The 20,772-nt window shown below is 46.2% G+C and overlaps 1 protein-coding gene across 1 annotated transcript; it reads right to left on the reverse strand.

Annotated features, from left to right (window-relative positions):
• Nucleotides 1-1,515: 1,515 nt before the first annotated feature.
• LOC149363010 (techylectin-5A-like) lies at nucleotides 1,516-14,750 on the reverse strand. The gene is made up of 6 exons (XM_089569853.1): nucleotides 14,376-14,750; nucleotides 13,992-14,142; nucleotides 9,394-9,536; nucleotides 7,711-7,816; nucleotides 3,627-3,794; nucleotides 1,516-2,602 (listed from the first exon to the last, which is right to left on the reverse strand). The coding sequence occupies exons 2-6, from the start codon at nucleotides 14,131-14,133 to the stop codon at nucleotides 2,289-2,291; spliced, it is 873 nt and encodes a 290-aa protein (XP_089425979.1). The 5' UTR covers nucleotides 14,134-14,142; nucleotides 14,376-14,750; the 3' UTR covers nucleotides 1,516-2,288.
• Between the last annotated feature and the right edge of the window lie 6,022 nt (nucleotides 14,751-20,772).

Below are 20,772 nucleotides of genomic sequence, written 5' to 3' on the forward strand. Positions count from 1 at the left end.
GTTAGGAATGGGAACAATGAAATGATCGAAGCGGAATGCAGTTTTCCTCATATCATGGCATTTCGGAATCGCCTCAGTCCACTCCCCCCCCCCCCCCTCCTCCTCCTGGAAAAAAAAATAGAAAGAAACTGTTAAGAGGCGCACAAGATATTACACATCTTGAATATTGTACAGTATCCCTACGCCCCTGACCTCCAGGCGCTGCAGGCAATCGACACACTGTCTCCGATGTCACTGATTACGCTACCCTAACAGTCATTCCTTTGCCTCCTGACGTGAGTGCGTGCTTTGTTTGGTTGTCTCGAAGATGTACATGCCAACCGTCAAAATAGGGGCTTTAATTTCCAGAGGCTTTCAAGGGATTCTGTCAATGCTAGCTGCAAGACCCTCTACTTCCTGGGCTTTGTTCCTGGTTTATCTTTTCAGTCCCTGCGTGTTTACGTCTCTAAAAGCGCTAAGCACGTATTCAATGTCCCATAAAAGGTTGCCCACAATTCAGTTTGCATTGTCGTGCACAGAATACCGTTACTTCTTTGCGTGGTTTTTCACGGCAGTTAGACTATCCAAGTAGAGAACAGATGTTTGGTTTGGTTTATTGGGGTTTTATGTCCTAAAGCAACTCAGGCTATAAGGGACGCGTAGTGAAGGGCTCCGGAAATTTCGACCACCTGGGGTTCTTTAACGCGCACTGACATCGCACAGTACACGGGCCTCTAGAATTTCGCATTCATCGAAATTCGGCCGTCGCAGCCGGGATCGAACCCGCACCTTTCGGGTCAGCAGCCGAGCGCCGTAACCACTGAGCCACCGCGGCGGGCTCACATGTGAATTACTGGTTAATAATGTTGAGTTAGCAAACTACGCATTTATTTCGATATTGGGAATGAGGGTGGTCTATTTGTTGTAGAGGTCGACACCACCCCAACGTAGGGAATCGTAAGATATAAAGGAAGTCAGAAGGTCGTATTCGTCCACAAACGGAAGCTCGGAGCCGCCACCATTTTATTAAGGCGACGGGTACAGCACATCATTTGTAGAAGCTGCAGAGGCCGCGTGAGCAGCTCTCCTTAGGCGGCACGCTTGCGCACTGAAGCCGAACTGGACAGTCGCGATTAACGACCGAAACACCACGCGAGAACTAAACGCCCTCATTTCGTTTTTTTTTTAATTTGGGCCCACCGCCAAAGCCGGTAGCGTATCAAATTTCATACCTAATCTGTAATTACCAAGATTTATAATATAATTCAGCTTTACTACTCGCTGCACTTTATATCCTACATCGCTCCCGCCTGGTTTGTCTGTTATGGATTCAAGAAAATGCTTATTAGCATGTCATTACCGAAACTCAAAAGCCGTCGACGTATAGACTTTGCGTTGGTTAGCTCACAGTAGTTTGAGAACAACGAACTCGATACACCCTTCTACTCTCGTTCGTAGCCCCGTTATTTAGCGTCGGAAGATTCAAGAATATTACCAATTTAAGCAGGGAGTGAGTTTTCAATTACGATTCATCGTGCACAAAATACGAAGCAGATCACGGCAGACGTAGAAAATAAAAGAAAAACGTTGCACTACATACCTACCAACTTTGGCTGAGAGCTGAGAAGGAAACAAAGCTGCAGCACACCAGCTCCCATTTGCCACAAGCACCAAAGATAATGGTTTACTCAAGAAAACATTCTGAACATTGCATGCAGCGACAGGGCCGATTTTAGCACTTTAATGCATCCGTTTGTCTCTCAAGTTTTTCCAAGTTGGTACGTAATATCCCTTACTGACATGCACTTAAGAGTGTCATATGCCTCCTGGAGAACTTCAAAAAGGAAGGGTTTGGTTTAGGTTTATTAGGATTTAACGTCCCAAAGCGACTGAGGCTATGAGAGACGCCGTAGTGAAGGGCTCCGGAAATTTCGACCACCTGGGGTTCTTTAACGTGCACTGACATCGCACAGCACACGGGCCTCTAGAATTTCGCCTTCAAGAAATTCAGCTGCCGCGGCCGGGATCGAACCCGCGTTTTCCGGGTCAGCAGCCGAGCACCATAACCACTGAGCCACAGCGGCGGGGCTCAAAAAGGAAAGGCCAGTAAGGAATTCTTGAATCGTGTAATATTATAGGCATCCAAGTGATGCTCACACTTTAAAAAGAAACAATCTGAAGTGGCCTACAAGCGAATACTACGAAAATGCTTTACGTTCCAAAAACCAAGAAATCATTCGCAGGACTAGTTCTATCAAAAAACGAGCAATTTATTTGTGCATTTTTAATTTAATCGCAGTGATGTTATGTTACACAGGAGGTAGAGCGATCAGCCTGCTTCTACGGTCTAGTACTGACCCCACAGGCCGTATCATCATCTTTACGCTCGGGTAGGAGTAGTGATAGAGACGGACGGGGTATCCTCGCACACTCCACTCGATTCCGTCTGCGAAGCTGACGTGCGGTCCGTTCAGGTTGAGGCCGTTCAGATTGGCCAGATGACAGTGGTTATACCACCAACCACCGCGGTAACGAACAGCACAATGTTCACTGCTACCCAGGTCGTTGTCCCTGTCGAAGGTGGAAAAGTTTCGACCATTTCCGTTGTTAAGAGCGTCCCAGCCTGAAACAGAAGCGTAGAATGTAGAGTAAGTGATAAAATGCAAGCGACCCTTTGGCAGGATTACATTTCTGTGAAAATAACTGCTAAGCTGACATGGCAAAAAAGGCTTCATTCGTGAAGGGCTACAAGTCTCTTTTTCTAGTTATCTGCGCATATTTGAATTACTGCTGCAAGATTTTCTGTAGTTCAAAATAGGTTCGAAAGAGTACAAGACAAAGCACCCGGGATAGCATTTAATTAGTGAGGCATTAGATAACTTACAGAGAGTACGTCGAGACCAGGTTTACCAGGATCTCAGCGAATATCTAAGAGAAGTGAGCTCTGTCGCGTGCGCATTCCGTTTAAAGAAAATGTGCATTCAGTAGATGTGAATATTGTACGTTCTAAGCCGGTAGCACAGCTGGACGCAGAAATTCTTTTAGTCTGCTCCCTCGTCAGTGCGATGAAGACATTTGTAAATATTGATTTGGCCGCTAACTATAGTCGAGTGGGATGATCTTCACATCGAGATAGTGAATGTGGACAACGTAAACAAATTACAAGAATCATTTAAATTTTGACCTTAAAAAAATGTTTGCCATTTGGTTTTACAGAGCATAATGCTGTTTTCACTGCTGTCTGGGCGATTTCATGAACAGTTTTTTTCCCTGTTTTGTATATTTCTAAACTATCTGGTACTTGACTTAATTCTTTTGTTGGTCAATGTCAGTGAGGTGCATCCAGACATATTACTTAGGCAAAAAAAAAAAATAAACGGTATAGATTCGACACGACTGTCGCGTCTCTACAGCCTGTTTTTTTTTCCCTAATTTACACGTTTGGATTTAATAGCCATATAGCCTAATTAGGAGTTTTATCCGCTGCCCTACTGCATCCTCGGATGCCTAAGTTAGCAGTATTAAGAAAAAATTAATAGAATGAAGTAAAGACAAAAATAAATATTTTGAGCATACCACGCAGCACTACTCCATATCATTAGGCGTCTTCTACATTATTCGCGCACCACTTTCTACTCAGGACGCACCGTCTGGTCCCAACAGCTTTCCCAGTTGCAACCTGAAGAGGTTTTCCTCGTTTTCAATCCGGACGCTTTCGTAGTCGACCGACTGGCTGTCTTCTGTGCTGTTGCTCAATACCACCCGAAGGGTCATCTCATCGCCGTCCGACGTCAGCGCGTGCAGGGCCTCGTTTCCTGGGTGAGTTCAGAGTAAGAAAAACCACATCAAATGTTTCACGGGCTACAGCATGACCATTACAGCATGACCATTGGTAGAAAAAAAAACTCACGAAAACGCCTTCCGATTACCCTTTAACTGCAAAATTATGCACTAATCAAAGAAAAATTTATTACCTCCACAAAACGACCTCTCACTCCAAAGCGAACCCTAGAATTCCGCTAGTACCAACAAAATTTGTGAAATCAGTGTACAGCCTAAGAGCAACAAATTGGATTTTGTACATTTAGTGAAGCTAGTAGGAGCTCAGTGAAAGAGCAAATCAAAGCTTCAAACAAAACATGAAGTACAGGAGTAAAATTTTTGTGTCCCAAGAAATGTCATGCTATTTTTCCAGCATAATTTGTCAGAACATGAGATAAGTGGAATCGTTGGGCGCTAGCAGGAAGGCGCAGATTACGAACCTTTTTCTTTCTCCACAGAGCTTCTTCTCTGAGACACAGAACGTTCAATCTGAGAGCGCTGGCTTCTTAGAAAGTTTTCACGTCCAACGTTATAATACAGCGTGAAGACTTTACATCGTCAATTCGCCGCACCGCGCTTGAAAAGGGAAAAGTGGCGCAAGCCAAAATATCCGTAGGTTATGATATTTGATCCAACAAGTGGGGCGCTGTTTCGTGTGCTGTGACCAAAGTCAAAGTCAAGTTTATTTTCGGCACCAAACGTCCACTGCACAGGATTGATATTGAAGGAGGGCCAACAAATGCCTAAAAAGGGCTTGACAAGACCTGTGCCCCTTAGCAGATGGCTGAACGACGCGGAGCCAACATACAAACGAGAACAGGTTCCAAAGCAATTATCCTTACCTTTTTCTTTTAGTTTCAGTACAAAATGTGCGCTTTGCTAGCGGTATCCGAATAAGCTACGTATGCTCACTGCGAGGCATCAATTAAGACACGAGAGATAAACGGCACAGCTCATACAGGCTCACAGAGGTCGGCAGTTTTGGCTAATAAAGTAAACGCGAAAAAAAATTAACACTTTAGAACAAGTGACAAGATATTTCCGAACAGCACTCAGGGCTGCACACTTCAAAGTGAACACTAATCGCTCTAGTAATAGAGGCAAACGTGACCCTGGAATGCGGACTAGCGGAAAAGGGCTAAACTGACATCATGTCAGCGTCGCTACATCAGCTGAAGTTGTCTACGAAACAGCGCTAAAGCGAAATTAATGCCGTCGTTGAGTTTTATGTCAAGGCATTTAAAGTTTGTCTAGTTCCGTCAGAAGCTCTCTAGTCTTATAGCATATCGGTGCCAAACTAAATTTACTTATGATTTCTTGCCGTTTTAGGGGGAACGGGTGGCCTGGAGAGGATTGTTATTGAGTGAGGTGCCTTAAGAGTTTTTTTTTTTGTAACCATATCCTTCGCGATTCTACAGAAGTAGATGTTGGGAGGTGGAGGAAATACTTTTACTTAAGCATAAATTCGCAGGAAATAACGGAAAATCCTCGGGATCTGGGACTACTGATATTTCCGTCGACAGAACCCAAGCAAACGCTGGACGAGTGGGGCAAGGAGTGAATGGAAATTAGAGCACAAATTGACATCAGACGTGAGAGAGCTCCATGTCCCCGTGCAGGAACTAAGAGCTTCGGAATCGGATTTGAAAGAGAAATTTTCAAACAGGAGTAGTTATACGGCTGGTTTTATCTTGCGTTGGGAACCTGCACGTTGGGGAGGCCCACATACGGCTTCTTTTATCTAGCGTTGGGAACCTGCACGTTGGGGAAGGCCACATTTGGCTGGTTTTATCTAGCGTAGGGAACCCACAAGTTGGGGAGGGCCAGATCCGGCTGGGTTTATCTAGCGTTGGAAACCTGCACGTTGGGGAGGGCCACATACGGCTGGTTTTATCTAGCGTAGGGAACCCATAAGTTGGGGAGGGCCACATACGGCTGGTTTTATCTTGCGATGGGAACCTGCACGTTGGGGAGGGCCACATACGGCTGGTTTTATCTAGCGTTGGGAACCTGCACGTTGGGGAGGGCCACATACGGCTGGTTTTATCTAGCGTAGGGAACCCACAAGTTGGGAATGGGCACATGGCGAGGGCGCAGTGTAAAGAGTTCTAGTTGGAGATGTTGGTAGTAGGCCTCATGCCTTGACTATAAAGTAAAACATCGTTTTAAGTGATCGGATTTGAGATGCAAGAACTGGGCATTCTGCTTTGTTTAAAAACAAAAACACCATTTTCGAGGGTGCGCATGGCCAGAGAATTTTGGACGCTGATAAAAAGTGTCCGGACCAGCTGCTGTGTCAGCTCGTTTTCAGCAATCCCAGTCTGATCTAGAATTCATTTCATTAACCCTTTCTAAAGCGACCACATTTCCTATGCGAAGCTGTTAACAAGCCTCCGCGGTGGCTCAGTGGTTATGGCACTCGGCTGCTGGCCCGAAAGACGCGTGTTCGATCAAAGTCGCTGTGGTCAAATTTCGATGGAGACGAAATTTTAGAGGTTAAGTGTACTGTGCGATGTCACTGCACGTTAAAAAACCCCAGGTGGTCAAAATTTCCGGAGCTCTACGCTACAGCGTCCCTCATAGCCTGAGTTGCTTTGGGACGTTAATACCCCATAAACCATAAACCAAACGAAGCTATTAACGATAGTATCCTGAAGCCCTGAGGAATGGCTAAGAATAAATTTACTGCAGAAATGTACATATTACTTTAATTAGCAAGACGAAAAAAAGGTGGAAAACAGTCCCCTTTATACTCTGGCCGCTTTCCAAGTGTAGGATAAAAGTAACCCAACACCACTTCCAGAGGAACACAAAAAGTATATACTTTCAGCAAAAACAGCTTGAGGTTCTTTAGACAATCCAACTCTTGGGAGCTCGCATGCATTGGGTTCGCTTGTGAGCAGTAAAAAAAAAGAACCTTAGATTTACAGTGCAACACGACAGGTTTGGAGCTCATAACCTACGCGTGCTTCCTCCTCCTTCGCAGAGCACCAGCGGCATCTTCGCTTTGACACGCATCGCTCTGGGCGCTGCTAAGGGCCATACACCGAACTTCGTTTGGGACGCCCACTATTTTCTGTTCATCCCGGTTTCCTCTCTTGTTGCTTAAGAACGCGCTAACACTTTCGGGTTTCCTGATGGTTTTGCCGCTGGTGAGTTGGCGTTCCATAAGGAAGCGGAACTACACCCTTTGTGTCTACTAGACGCGTACTAATGAAAGGCTTTTACTGCAGCGACATCCAGCACGAACTAAAAAAGCCGAAGCGAGCCCTCCTTCAAACGGTCATCTGACTGGTAGCTGTTGCGTCACTGATTATATCGAACCACGCAACCCCTCCATCTGTTGTAACCTGACACTAATTTTGGACATGACACTCCTACCACACACCATTTAGTGAGCTTTCTCGACATTTAAGTGGTTTCCTCGGGATGACTGAAGTTAGAGAGGACATGGACATTTTTATTTTCGCGCCACTGAAAGGCTATTACGGCCCCTTTTGAGCGACAAAGATACTAACCGTTTTAAAGCTTGTCGTGAACTTTAATTCGATCAGCGTGTGCGAAATGCTACTGATTTTAAAGACATGAGAAGTTAAACACGTTCTATGACAATGTACATTCACAATAAAGACAGGTTTAAAGTCTTAGGCACTCCCGTTAGTGCACTTCTCCGCGCGCCGTTCGACGAATCTAGGCAGGTGTCTGGACGACTGTGCCATGCATGCACAGTCGGCGCATTACTCGCATATTTGTGTTGCAGTGCCAGTGTTTGTTACCGCTACCTTTTAAGCGCAGCTCGCATTAGTAATTCCGGAGTGCGCGCGGGAAGGTACCAAGCACTCAACAGTAAGGACAGTGAAAATCTTGTTCAAGAACTGTTGACGCTCCTTTCTTAACTAGACACCTTACCGATCCAGTATTCATTTTCAGGGTCACCGAAACCCTTGGCATATTCGGTCCAGTTCCGGTAGAAGTGGTACACACTGTTTCCGAACTGCCCTCGACGTTGCACAACCTGCGATTGAAACCAGCAAAGGAGTAAAAAATCACGCCTCGGCGGTCGGTTCTCAGTAGAGCACAAAAAATAGTTTAGCCTGCAAATTTATTCGCACACTGCTTGCAGCAGCCCAAATCGGCTATTTTGAAGCTTTATTGCGAAAGCAATACTACTTGCACTTTCACGCCTTTGCGTGCCGCGGCCGGTGACCACCATCGTGCCGCGGCTGGTGACCACCATCGTGCCGTGGCCTGTGGCCACCATCGTGCCGCGGTGGTGACCACCATTGACCTTCATTTTACCTTGATTGCATTACATTCGATTAGATTGGATTAGATTAGATTGGATTGGACTGGACTGGACTGTATTAGATTGTTTTGGATTGTATTAGATTAAATTAGATCAGATTAGATTAGATTACATCACATTGGATTGCATTGGTTTGGATTGTATTGCAGTGGATTGGATTGCAGCGGATTGCATTGGATTGGAGTGGATTGGATCGCATTGGATTGCATTGGATTGCATTGGATTTAATTGGATTGGTTTGGATTACATTACATTGGATTGGATTGGAGTGGATTGAATTGCATTGGATTGGATTGGATTGGAGTGGATTGGATTGCAGTGGATTGGATTGGATTAGATTGCATTGGATTAGATTGATTTGGATTATATTACATTGCATTGGATTTGATTGGATTGGATTGCATTGCATTGGACTGCATTGCATTGGAGTGGAGTGGATTGCATTGGATTGGATTGGTTTGGATTTGATTGGATGGGATTGGATTCGTTTGGATTTGATTTGATTGTATTGAATTGGATTACACTGGATTGTATAACCGATGCGCCACCCCCAGTCTAACCACAAGCACCACCACCTGCTACACCGCCAGCTGTACCATGCCGTAGGTACGGATATTGCTTTCGCAATTACCGGGCTTAACCAAGCTAAGCCGCAGCGAATTTTTTATTCTTGCTTCCTTCTACAAGTAAATTAAAATGCATGCTGAACTCCCAATCTTCTTTCGAACAGACAGGGTTGTATTACCCTTGTAGGTGCGCATACGGCACAAGGCGGCGACTATTTAACAACGAGGAGCTCGCACTAGCCATGATACTCTAACCAAACTCACGTTTAAAGTATGCTTCTGAAAGCACTGCTGTGTAAACTTTGTATCTCTATGCCCCCACCTGCTTGGTCTTCCGTGACTGCAGTATCTCCCAAATAAATAAACTCTCCAGCATCATATATTCATATTCATGAGCCGGCACAATTATGTTGTGCGCCGTGGACCTACGTGGTACCTGCTGCGGCACTCAGCCCTTGAACGTCTCTGTAATATATTCGTCGACAAATTCTGCATTCTCGAGCGCTGCGCAGGACCATCATGGGACAAAAACAAAAGTGTCATAAACTATGTTGGTATTCCCGATTCCAATCGTCAGGGCACAGAATTAAAATAGGATGAAGACGGGCCTTCGACTGCAATTAGAGCCATAGAAAAATCTTTGGCTAGCATAAAACGTTCTTCGGGTTTCTGTGCCCAAAGGAAAGCAAACATCCCGCAGCGTGTGAACAGCGGCCTCACCGTCCAGCCACCGCCGTCCGTGTCCATGTCGCAGTAGACTCTCTGTCCTGAAGGACCTGCAGCCTTGTGGAACACGGTGTACACTCCACTCTGTCGTTGACCACCGTGCAAGAGATCGCTGCAGTGCCGAGGCTGAATGGCACCTGGAAAGGAAAAAAAATATTGTGTTATGCTTAGCATCTTAGCGCATCAATCAGCGAGAGCTCATTAGCATTGGTGGCCGAGAGCTTTGGAGTGGTAGAAAGCCCTGTTACGGTCACCTCTTGGTTGTTAGCAGCTAGGTTCTGCATCGCAGGCGGTGGCTTTGCTCTTTTTACCGCACGCCGTTTTCGAAGCAAAGCGCTGACGTTGTTGCGCGCTGCGCAAAGCGCATGCGTATGAAGAGCGGCCCGGCCGCCCAAGCGGGTGTGCTTATGAGCTCGGTCGACAGGTTCGAAGCCGCCCGTCCGACCTACTTCCACCCCTGTCGAACCCACAGCGGCCCTTCTAAACACCGCAATAACTGCGGCACCTTTTTTGCAAGTGGCGCTCGTCCGCTGTCGGGCCGCTGCCAAAGCCCGATGACGGCGGTCTATATGGGTGTCCCAGCTAACTTGGACCAAGATTTATAAAAAAACTAAGCGTTATTCAGAACTGAAGTCGCATGAATGTTGTTAAGGTTTATCTAAAGTTACATTGCCATTTTTTAGCTCCTCCTATTTGAATAATTAGTCGAAATAAACTAACTTTTTAAATATAGCTTGAAACGTTCAGGCGTCAATGCGAAAGTTGTGGAGCTCCACAAATATTGTCCAACCAAGGCACTTCCAACGAGATTGACTTAGCGTGGCCGTCTTTATTCGGGAAAAACAAAAGCCCGCGGAATTTAAAAAATATCACGTGACCGCGCGCTCCGTGAGCCCGGATGCACCGCGATTACAGCTCTCTCATCCGTGCTTTGTAAAGAACTTCCTTCGCTTCGCGCCTTTCGGGCTGCCCAAGACAGGGCTTCGCGTTGTGCTTGGTTCCAAGATAAGCGCCAGTGGGTTCGGGTGGCAGTTGAAAGAAAGCGCGGCTCCCGTTTTTCAGCGTAATTCACACGGCGTTATCAGGCTTGTTACATGCGTCTTTGCTTGTTGGTATCTGGCTCCCAAATTCAAACTCAGGAGATTGTCATCGTTCCTCCACATGCATTCTGCTGACGTGAGAGCGCAGTTATCGCCGCCGAAACGGGAGCTACGCTTTCTTTGCATTGCCGCCCGTACCCTCTGGCGCTTATCTTGGAACCAAGCACATCCCGAAGCCCTGTCTTGGGCAGCACGAAAGGCCCGAAGCGGGTGATGTTTCTTACAAAGCACGGATGAGAGCGCTGTAATCGCGGCGCATCCGGGCGCACAGAGCGCGCTGTCACGTACTATTATTTAAACTCCGCGGGCTTTCTTTTTTCCCGAATAAAAACGTCCACGCTAAGTCTATCTCGTGGAAGTGCCTGGGTTGGACAATATTTGTGGAGCTCCACAACTTTCCTATTGATGCCTGAATGTTTCAAGCTATATGTAAAAAGTTAATTTCTTTATCTCCACTAATTATTCAAATAGGAGGAGCGAAAAATGATACTGTAACTTTAGATCAACCTTAACAATATCCATGCGATTTCAGTTCTGAAGAATGCTTAGTTTTTTTTATAAACTTTGGTCCAAGTTAGCTGGGACACCCTGTATATACGAGGTCTGTTAGAAAAGTATCCGACTTTATTTTGTTTTTGCGAACACCTGATGGATATGAAATAAGCGCCCTTACAGCAGCCGACCATGAACCCTCGTGCGCATGCAGGAATTTTTTCCCGCCTGCCGATAGCGTCAGTCGCTGGGAAGCAGCGTTTGAGTGAGGCAGTGAGCAGTGCTCTCGTCGGTTTTTTGTTGCAAGGAAAATGGCGGAGCGAGAGGAGCAGCGCTACTACCTCAAATTTTGCCAGAAACTTGGCGATAGCCAAGTGGAAACCATTCGAAATGTTCAGACGGCTTTCGGTGATGATGCTATGAGCAGCACAAAGATTAAGCAGTGGTGCAACTGGTTTAAAGACGGCCGCACATCTGTGGAGAGAGAGCCACGCTCCGGTCGGCCATCAACATGCCGAAATGGCCAGGTAATTGCCGAAGTGAACGCTGTGGTGATGCGGGACTGTTTTGTGACTATCCGAGAAATTGCGGAAGAGGTGGATATCAGCAATTTTTCTGCACATTCCATTATCACCGAAGATTTGGCCATGGAGAGAGTTGCGGCGAAATTCGTGCCGAAGCTGCTGACGGTGGAGAAAAAGCAACTTCGTGTTGAAGTCTCACAGGAGATGCTGGATTCCACAAACAGTTACCCTGACTTCACCGACGCCGTAATCACTAGTGGCGAGTCTTGGGCGTACGGGTACGACCAGGAAACCAAATCCCAGTCGTCACTGAGGACGCATTCCACGTCACCAAGCCCAAAGAAGGCCCGCCAAGTGCGCAGCAATGTCAAAGTTTTTCTGACTGCTTTTTTGACTAACTTTGTGTGGCACACCACGAGTACGCACCCCACAGGATCAAAGAATGACTAAAGAGTACTACAGGGATGTCCTCCATCGCCTACGCGGTGCTGTGCGGCGCAAGAGACCGGAATTGAGGTCAACAAGAAATTGGCGCGTCCCTCGCGGCATTGCTCCTGCACATTCCTCGCATTTGATTCAGACTTTTCTGGCGAAAAACCAGACTCCTGTAGTTCAACAGGCTCCTTACTCTCCTGATATGTCTCCCTACGACTTCTGGCTGTTTCCTAAAATCAAGAGGCTATTGAAAGGAGCGCAATTTCAGAAAAGAAAGGACATTATGGCTGCAACGACAGCAGAGCTAAATTCCATTCCGAAAAGGCCCTTTTCGGAATACTAACAACAATGGCAGCACCGCTGGGAGATGTATATGGAGCCCCAAGGAGACTACTTTGAAGGTTATTAGGTTTCTAACGCTCCAGTTATGCCAGTTTTTTTTCTTCGGCCAAAGGTCGGATACTTTTCTAACAGACCTCGTATATATATATGAGAAGCCAACAGCCACAGAAACCAAAAAACACAGGGATTTACTTTATTTATTTATTTTGGGTTGTTGATCAATGGAGAATATTATTGAATATGCTATCGCTTAAAGATAATTGATTAGAAAAGCAGAAGAGAAAACAACCCCATGCCGCCGGTGGGAACCGAACCCACGACCTCCAAATTACGCGTCTAGTGCTCAACCAACCGAGCTATGGCGACGGCTGTCAGATCTTCTGCTTTCGGGGGTATTTATGTTTACAAATCACCTAACCTTGAGAGTGTCCATCAGTGCCACCTACGTTGATAAGCGGCGGGCGTAGTACGTCCTGAGTTACCGCTGGTGTGACGTGGAACGTCATCCAACGGCGAGGGTGGAAGGTGTGTGAGAACCCTCTTATGCTTCCTATGCCATTAAAGCTGCCAGATCCGAGGCCCTCGTTAAGCAGTTAACAGACAAGGCAAGGGGAATGAGGGGCTCGTTATACATTTAAGGTCGTGGGTTCGGTTCCCACCGGCGGCATGTGGTTGTTTTTTCTCTGCTTTTCTAATCAATTATCTTCCTTGGTTTCCGTGGCTCTTCGCTTCTCTTAAATGTATAACGAGCCCCTCATCACCTTCCCTTCTCTGTATTATATATACAGGGTGTCCCAGCTAACTTGGGCCAAGGTTTATAAAAAAACTAAGCTTTGTTCAGAACTGAGATCACGTGGATGTTGTTGAGGTTTATCTAAAGTTACAGTACCATTTTTTCGCTTCTCCTATTTGAAGAATTAGTCGAGATAATTAAATTAACTTTTTAAATATAGCTTTTTAAATATATCTCGAGTAATTAATCAAATAGGAGGAGCGAAAAAATGGTACTGTAACTTTAGATAAACGTCAACAACATCCACGCGATTTCAGTTCTGTCGAACGCTTAGTTTTTTTATAAATCTTGGTCCACGTTAGCTGGGACACCCTATATATATGCTCCAGCGCAGACCGGGCAGAGAGTGACACGTTGTACGAGAGTCACGTGGTGTAGCATTTCAATGACGTCGCTCTCCGCCCTCCCGCAAGAGCGCGGTTTTCTAACGGCGCGAAAACTGGCCCATACTAGTAGATCAACCTCAAGGAGAGGGGGGGGGGGGGGGGGGTAATCACGTTTCTAAAGTGCTAAAACTGATATGCCTATTACTAAAGGCTGGCTTCCCATCTCGAATTGCAGTTAGCGGCCTATCGGTAATAGCTAAAATTTCAACTCGCAGAATTCAGTTAATCACTTACTAGGTCACGTGATTCACCTGGTTTGTGACGTCCGGCAACACTGGTATTACTGCGCCGCAAAAAGCATCTCGTTTCCTCAAAAAATACTTTTTTTTTTCAAATTGGTGGCCGGCTTCCCTCAAATACATGGTATATATATGGCAGGTTGCCCACAACCCGGTGCACAGGTGACAAGCCTGCCAAAAAGTCTTCAGATGAACAGACAGACAAAGAAACAGAGGAACATGTTACGGCTAAATACAGGGAGTGCTCAAAACTGCTATCACACTAAAAGAACAGCACTTACTCCTGATATCGCCTAGTAGCTGCGTCAACTCTCGAACGCGTTCTTCGGCTTGTTCAATGGATGGCTTCGCAAGTGCCGCCGTCGGCACCACACTGGCAGCAGCCGCCGCAGCCACGTACAGAAAGACGAGGCTGTGTGCCATAGTGAAGGACTGCAAAGGTTTCGGTCATGCAAAAAAGCAAAGTTATTTGATAATTAGGTGGCTGCAACTCAATGAAATTTTATAGAGTTACAGTGGAATCAAACACACAGGTGAAAGAATAAACGGCAAAATTTAATTGCTAATATTGAGAACTGAAGCAAAACAGCAAGCTGAGAGCTTAGGAAGTAGAAAGAGTACGTGCCGGGAACGCACCGAACGAATATCCGAGCTCTACAACTCACCGTTGCTGTAAACACTGTCGGACTACGGAGAGCGGCTCTGAGCCACGCAGCGGCAGTCGAAGATGTCTACGGCTGAAGCAGGGAAAGACGGTCGCAATGCTCACATTTAAGCTCGCACGCGGGTTCCTTCCATGCAGGCAATCGTGTCGCCACTGAACGCGCGTGCTTTTTGCTGATGTAAAATCCCAAGAAGAGAAACGTCTTCTCTAGTTCCAGTGCCTGCGTCGCCTGCGCAGACAAACATTCCTTTCTGCCTCCCTCGCCACGTGGCTGACCCGTAATGCCGCGAAACCAGACGCTGATGGACGGGCGTCGTTGCACTTCGACGCCGCAAGGCCACCTCATCCCGGGGTCAGACGTCGTCTTCCGCAATAAATCGTGCCCTGTCCGCACACCAGTGCGGAGCGAACGCCTTCTGGAGTCGCCATTCGTCATCGAAGCTAGGCTGTCTGCGTCTTTTATTCATGCCTTCTTTCTTGATCCTGCCAGTTTGGGTTTTTTCTTTCAGCTCCATTTCCTTGCTTTTTATTTTAGCTATGAGGCTTCTTTATCAGAGTGTCAAGTTCACAGCAGGCAGAGGCGCTAGTCCAAGCTGGCACGCTGGATTTTGCACGCATTGCTCTGGGCATGTATTGCATTTCTTACTCTGTGTGCGCTGGTCTCAGCTAACGAATTCTTCGTTCTGTTCAGTTGCACTAATGTAGATTAGTCAGCAACGTATCCTTTCCAGTCATCTTGTGTTTCCCCAGACTTGTCAAAAAGCGCAAGATTACAGACTCGTACACGCCTGAGGTGCCCGATTGACCAACTGCCTCCCCCTCCACAACACACATACACACTCAGCCGCCCTCTGAGGAAAAAAATACATTTGGCGGAGTGCCACTTCATATTTGAGCCTGGTTCCGTTGTCGTTCAGCGCTATGGCGTTTTCCCGCCGCGGTGGCTCAGTGATTATGGCGCTCGGCTGCTGACCCCACAAACGCGGGTTCGATCCCAGCAGCGGTGATTTTGATGGAGGCGAAATTCTAGAGGCCTGTATACTGTGCGATCTCAGTGCACGTTTGTTAAATGACCCCGGGTGGAGCCCTTCAAAACGGCGTCCCTCATAACGTGAGTCGCTTTGGGACGTTAACCCCCATAAACCATAAACCACTATTACGTTTTGGCCCAATGGATATCTAATAAACACATACTCATTAGCTTCCGCGCAAACTGAGCAACACGGCTACAGAGTAAAGAGGTGCGCCGGGTCGCACTAGTTGGTGCACAAGCGTCTTTTTCGGAAGAAATGGAGTCGTCACGGAAACAGAGAGACAAAAAACATGAGCACTATTTCCAACTTATTAATTTATTGAAACCCGCAAGCTCTTCATGGACATCCTCAAGCACTGAAATGAAAACGGCAGCAACAATGCGCAAGAAGGACTGCTAAGTGATTGTAAGGAAAGCATGATCTTTTCCTGATATTGAAATTCACGGTAGGATGACGCGGTTACTCCAATGTGATACCTTTTTGTGCGTCTGTTATCTCTCGACTTAGTTGATCTCGATTTGTTCGAGTTATACGGCACTAATTAGGAATGGAACGCAGCTATGCTACATTGTGCAGTGAATGCCCAAGAAGCCCCAGGATGAATTTCTTCATTACTAATACTAGCTAAAGAACTGCCAAGCGACGAATAAATCCGCTTCTTGACATCTGTTTTTCGCTGACAACCATGTTTGCTAAAGTTACGAAACTATCACCCAAAATTCACTCTCAGCTATTCGCTCCACCCACTATAAATCAGTAAAGAGAGGAGTAGTCATAATTTGCTTTAAAAATGCTGGCGCAAAATCTCGCCACTAATTCACAAGTCTGACTCGTCACTGCTGGGTAGGAAAACGCTTCCTTGCGCACCTTTTCCCAGGCTAAGCTTCGAGTACACGTACGTACGTTTTTGCACGCGGGCACATTACCGAACTGCGGCCAGTTTGTGTCACACGAAGCTGACGATGGGGGTATTCAGAGTAGCCGATATGCGACTGACGTGAGCGGTTATTTGCTGGAAAGATCTTGTCACCATATGTGTCCACGGCTCCAGAGGCCTAGCCAACACCCAAACAGCTCATTTTACCGCATTCTACTTCCAATAGTGAAGTGGCGCAGTGCATAAACCTCCGTTAGAATATTTTGGCGTTATTTTTATTCTGCTATACGAGAAAAAAATGGAACTAGTGGTTTTTTCTCCATTTGTTGAAGGTTTTTTTCACGCACTTACATCTCTATCCCAAAGCGGGCCTCACTGGTAAGGTCAAGATAGACAGACGGAGGAGGCATTCATGGCTTATTTTTTAAGTAACAGCAGAACTGTCGTGCAGGGTGAAAATTTTGGGTGTTGTACGTCTCTTTAGAGGAGCGTGTACTCTAGATAAAACTATTTCCTGTTTTGAAGTGGCAGCACTGGGGAGTATAGACGGATATCAGAAGGTATGCAATACCGAAAGATTAATCTTAGGCAGCACTACCATGTGCTTTCAGCATGGAAAGATGAGTCATCGATGATAAATCAGCAAATGACATCAGATGAAAGATCGTAGCGTTCCGTCATTTTCGTGCGTCTAACGCCGAATTACTTGAAGAACCACAGAAAAAACACAAAAATTAAAAGCGTATCCCGACCAATCGGCTGAATATTGTTCAACCCTAGCGCCATAATGCTGCTTGCCATGATGCTCGGCTTATCACATTTCAATGTATTCGTCATCTGACTGTTTATGAAAAGTGCGAGCGTCAACAAGAGCATCAGCTGCACTTGCGGTTTAGGAATTCCTGCACTCTACAGCTTCACGCAGCCCAATTAGATAGTATGTGATCCTTACGACGCTCACGAACGTATTTCAACACCTCTCACCATAATGCACCCGTATTTTTTTCGATACTTCTCTTCGCAGTAGCAGTTCATAGAAAAACAAAGAACCAGATCTTGCCATTTAAGAATTCCCGCGACCAGGCTCAATAACTAGAATTGTGGGGGAGGGAGAGGGGGGGGGACGTCGCTTTTGTGTTTAAAATTGACGTAATTTTCCGGCCTACTCAAGTTCATTACTAAGCAAAAAGATACATTCCGTTTTTAAGATACTTACCGCTAAGCATAGCATGTCTGAGGATGCCCCTTTTTTCTTTCAGTATGTGATGGACTAGCAGCACTTGATGTTTTTCCAAACGTGCGATTTTTTTTTTCTGGCTGAACTGGGTGCATATAGACCCATGCGAAACGCCACACTTAATCAACCACTCATTCCCCTCATGTTTCACTTGTTACTGACCGTCCGTGCAAAGTTGTTTTGCTTATCTTGGCTGAAACCGTGATTTTTCTATTATTTTTGCTTCTTTTCTGCGTCAAGCACCTATTGTTTCTTAAGGCAGTCTCATGAAGGTGCCATACTGAAGATGAACATCTGTATGGAAAGACATTACGGCGCTTTTACACCTTTCATACAGCGTATGAGGCCGTTGAGAAAGAAATGTTTTCCCACGATTGTTGGCAACGTTCACTTTTTTTGCCTAACATATATACTACACGGAGGAGCCGCCGCGGTGGCTCAGCGGTTATGGTGCTCGGCTGCTGACCCAAAAGACGCGGGTTCGATCCCGGCCGCGGCGGCTAGAATTTCTTTGGAGGAGAAATTCTAGAGGCCCGTGTACTGTGCGATATCAGTGCACGTTAAAGAACCCCAGGTGGTCGAAATTTCCGGAGCCCTTCACTACGGCGTCTCTCATAGCCTCAGTCGCTTTGGGACGTTAAACCCCATAAACCAAACCAAACTACACGGAGGAAAACCCTTTTAACAGAAAATATCGCCAGAACGTTACGGCAACGCCGTCAATGCGTTATAATGTTGTGCATCACACTCCAGCGTTCCAACAACGTGCCTATCAATTGGTCAAGATAACACACTATCTGCTAATGCTGCATCCACACGCTCAGAAGTTGGTTAAGATAACATACCATCTGCCATGGTTGGAACATCGCGAAGCAATATCAAGCCATACATACGTAGACCACATTCTTCATTTGAATTCTAAATGCTTCTGATGTTTAAAGTTCCAAATAAACATTGTTTTAATAGTGCGTTGTGAACGATACTGTAATATTTCAATCATAACAATAAAACAACATTGCAAACATATTTCAAGCACAGGGGTCCAGAACTACTGCGAGTGTTATTGCAGCAAACACGTTTTTAAACTAGCAGTACTTTGCAACTAAACGTCTTACATTTCTTCTGCCATACACTGCACGCACAGCCCTAATATTTCCACACAAAGCTTTGCTTATAACTTGTTCACCCATATCACCCATGCTATACCCTTCAGGGACGCCTATATAAACTCGACTCCATGCTATACATTCGGAGGTGAGCATATAAGTAGCTTGAACTCTTTACCGGAGTTCAGGTGTAGCTCTCTCTCGCTGTCGGTCTCTGAAAAGCGTTGAGAAGGTTACCAACTGGCGGGGCTGCACGCTTGTGCAGGGTTGCTAAATTTTTAGAAAATGTGACATTCATCTTACAGAACAATGTGGCAAATATTGTAGCAATGTTGTACATTTGTAAAACATGAACACTGCGAAAAATATTGCAGAAATATTTTTGTTACGTATGTTGTCTTGACATTGCCACAGGAGGACACTAGCAAGGTTAGTGCAACCTAAAAAGTAAATATTGATGCAATGTACTAGCAGCAATTTGTTCTGCTAGGAAAAAAAACTCAGGAGGCAGCGATAGCCTTGAACCGTAGTCATAAAAATTAAAAAGGAGAGAGTGGGTCCGATTCGTAATCACACCACGTTATAGTTTGAGGTTATATCTATCATCGCTGCGCGCGCATGCGCGTAACAGCGCAGCAGATTCTAGATCAACCTCCTTGCTGTAAGCGCCCAGACCAATGGCCGCGCAGACGCGCGCACTGAAACATACCACCGCCAAAACATTAGGGACTGACTCGGAAAGCGACAAAGGAGGGGTCGGAGCGAATTCGTGAGAACTTGACTTGTGAAGACTGGCCGCGTGATGTCACCCTCCCTCCTGAGTTTTTCTCCTCCTTGCATATTTAAAGTAACAAGAATTGCTGCATTTTGCACAATTCACTGGTCTTCTGCAGCACCCGTTTCAATCTATGGAAACGAAAATAAATTCTGTCTGAGCAGCCCTGCTCTAAGTTGTAAAAACAGACATTATCTTTAACAATGCTCCCCTCGAACAGTAAAAAACTCCTCGAGCGAATAAATGTTCGCTTTGTTTTTCCGGTCCTGCTTTAGAGCGCAGCTCTTAGGCGCCCGTTCCTGCGTTTCACGGCGTCGCCGTTGTCTGTTGTAATCAGCAGGGGACACCTTTTAAGCTGCGAAAGCAATGGAGCGGGAGGTCGGAAAAGAGAAAGTAAAAGCACAATCTCATCTCCTCCTTAGCAACCGGCGCGTCAGTGGAGGGCGCAGCTGTGCATAGCAGCCATGACGTCATACAGTAGCGGTAGAACGAGCGCGTCGGTGGTGGCAGCTACACCACCGCTCCTTCGCCAGACATCTCGTTGCAGTCGAGTGAGTAAGACGCATGGCTCGGAAGTGCCCCAGTGATTCCGCGCCAAACGGTTCGTGGAAGCGGCAGTGGGTTGAGCGCAAGGCTTTCGCCAAGCACACTTTAGATTTTCGAAAGTGTCTTCGGTATTTTTGGGGGGAAAAGAAATGCGCAGTATCTGTCTCCCACAGCTGCGAAACCAGTAGAGCGTGGGTTTGTAAATTACTTTTTGAAGAAAGGAAATGCGCAGTATCTGTCTCACACATCTCGGCGGACACCTGAACCAGAGGGAAGGCGCATATCTGCCCTCTTGAAACAGTGGACATCTCCATCGTGCTTTAAGTTACGTGGCGGTAGTGACAGATGTGCGCTGCATGCTTTGGCATTGATAACGTTGTGCCAGAAACGCTGTCACCTTTCAGGCTGGCAGGGCCCGGTGGGTGGGGCTTTAATGTAGATATAAAGACAAGTGGGAATTTCTTCAAGGAGAGGGCTGAGTCGGGCTGGTTGGTTCATGTTGAATGGTACGGCAAAACAGCGCTGACGGACGGGACGGAAGAAGATGAGACAAACACATGCGGGGATTTCTTACCACTTATGCGGGGAAACATCCCGTTCCTCTAGCTCGTGACGGCTCCAACAGCTGTAACAACATCACGAAATACTAGCGCAGGCCTCGTCTTTGAGAACCAGGCATTAGTGCAGTAAGTTGAGTATATATCCATCTATTTCTCCGTCCACAAAGCTTCCTTCACGACAATCAAGACCTGTTAGTAGAGTGTTTCTTGAAGAAGGAATATGTGTGAATAATAACAAGTTGTCTGAATTGTCTGCAATTGTA

This window comes from Amblyomma mixtum, chromosome 2 (genome assembly GCF_055824585.1).
Source record: "Amblyomma mixtum isolate Tamu chromosome 2, ASM5582458v1, whole genome shotgun sequence".
In the NCBI taxonomy this organism is placed as follows: domain Eukaryota; kingdom Metazoa; phylum Arthropoda; class Arachnida; order Ixodida; family Ixodidae; genus Amblyomma; species Amblyomma mixtum.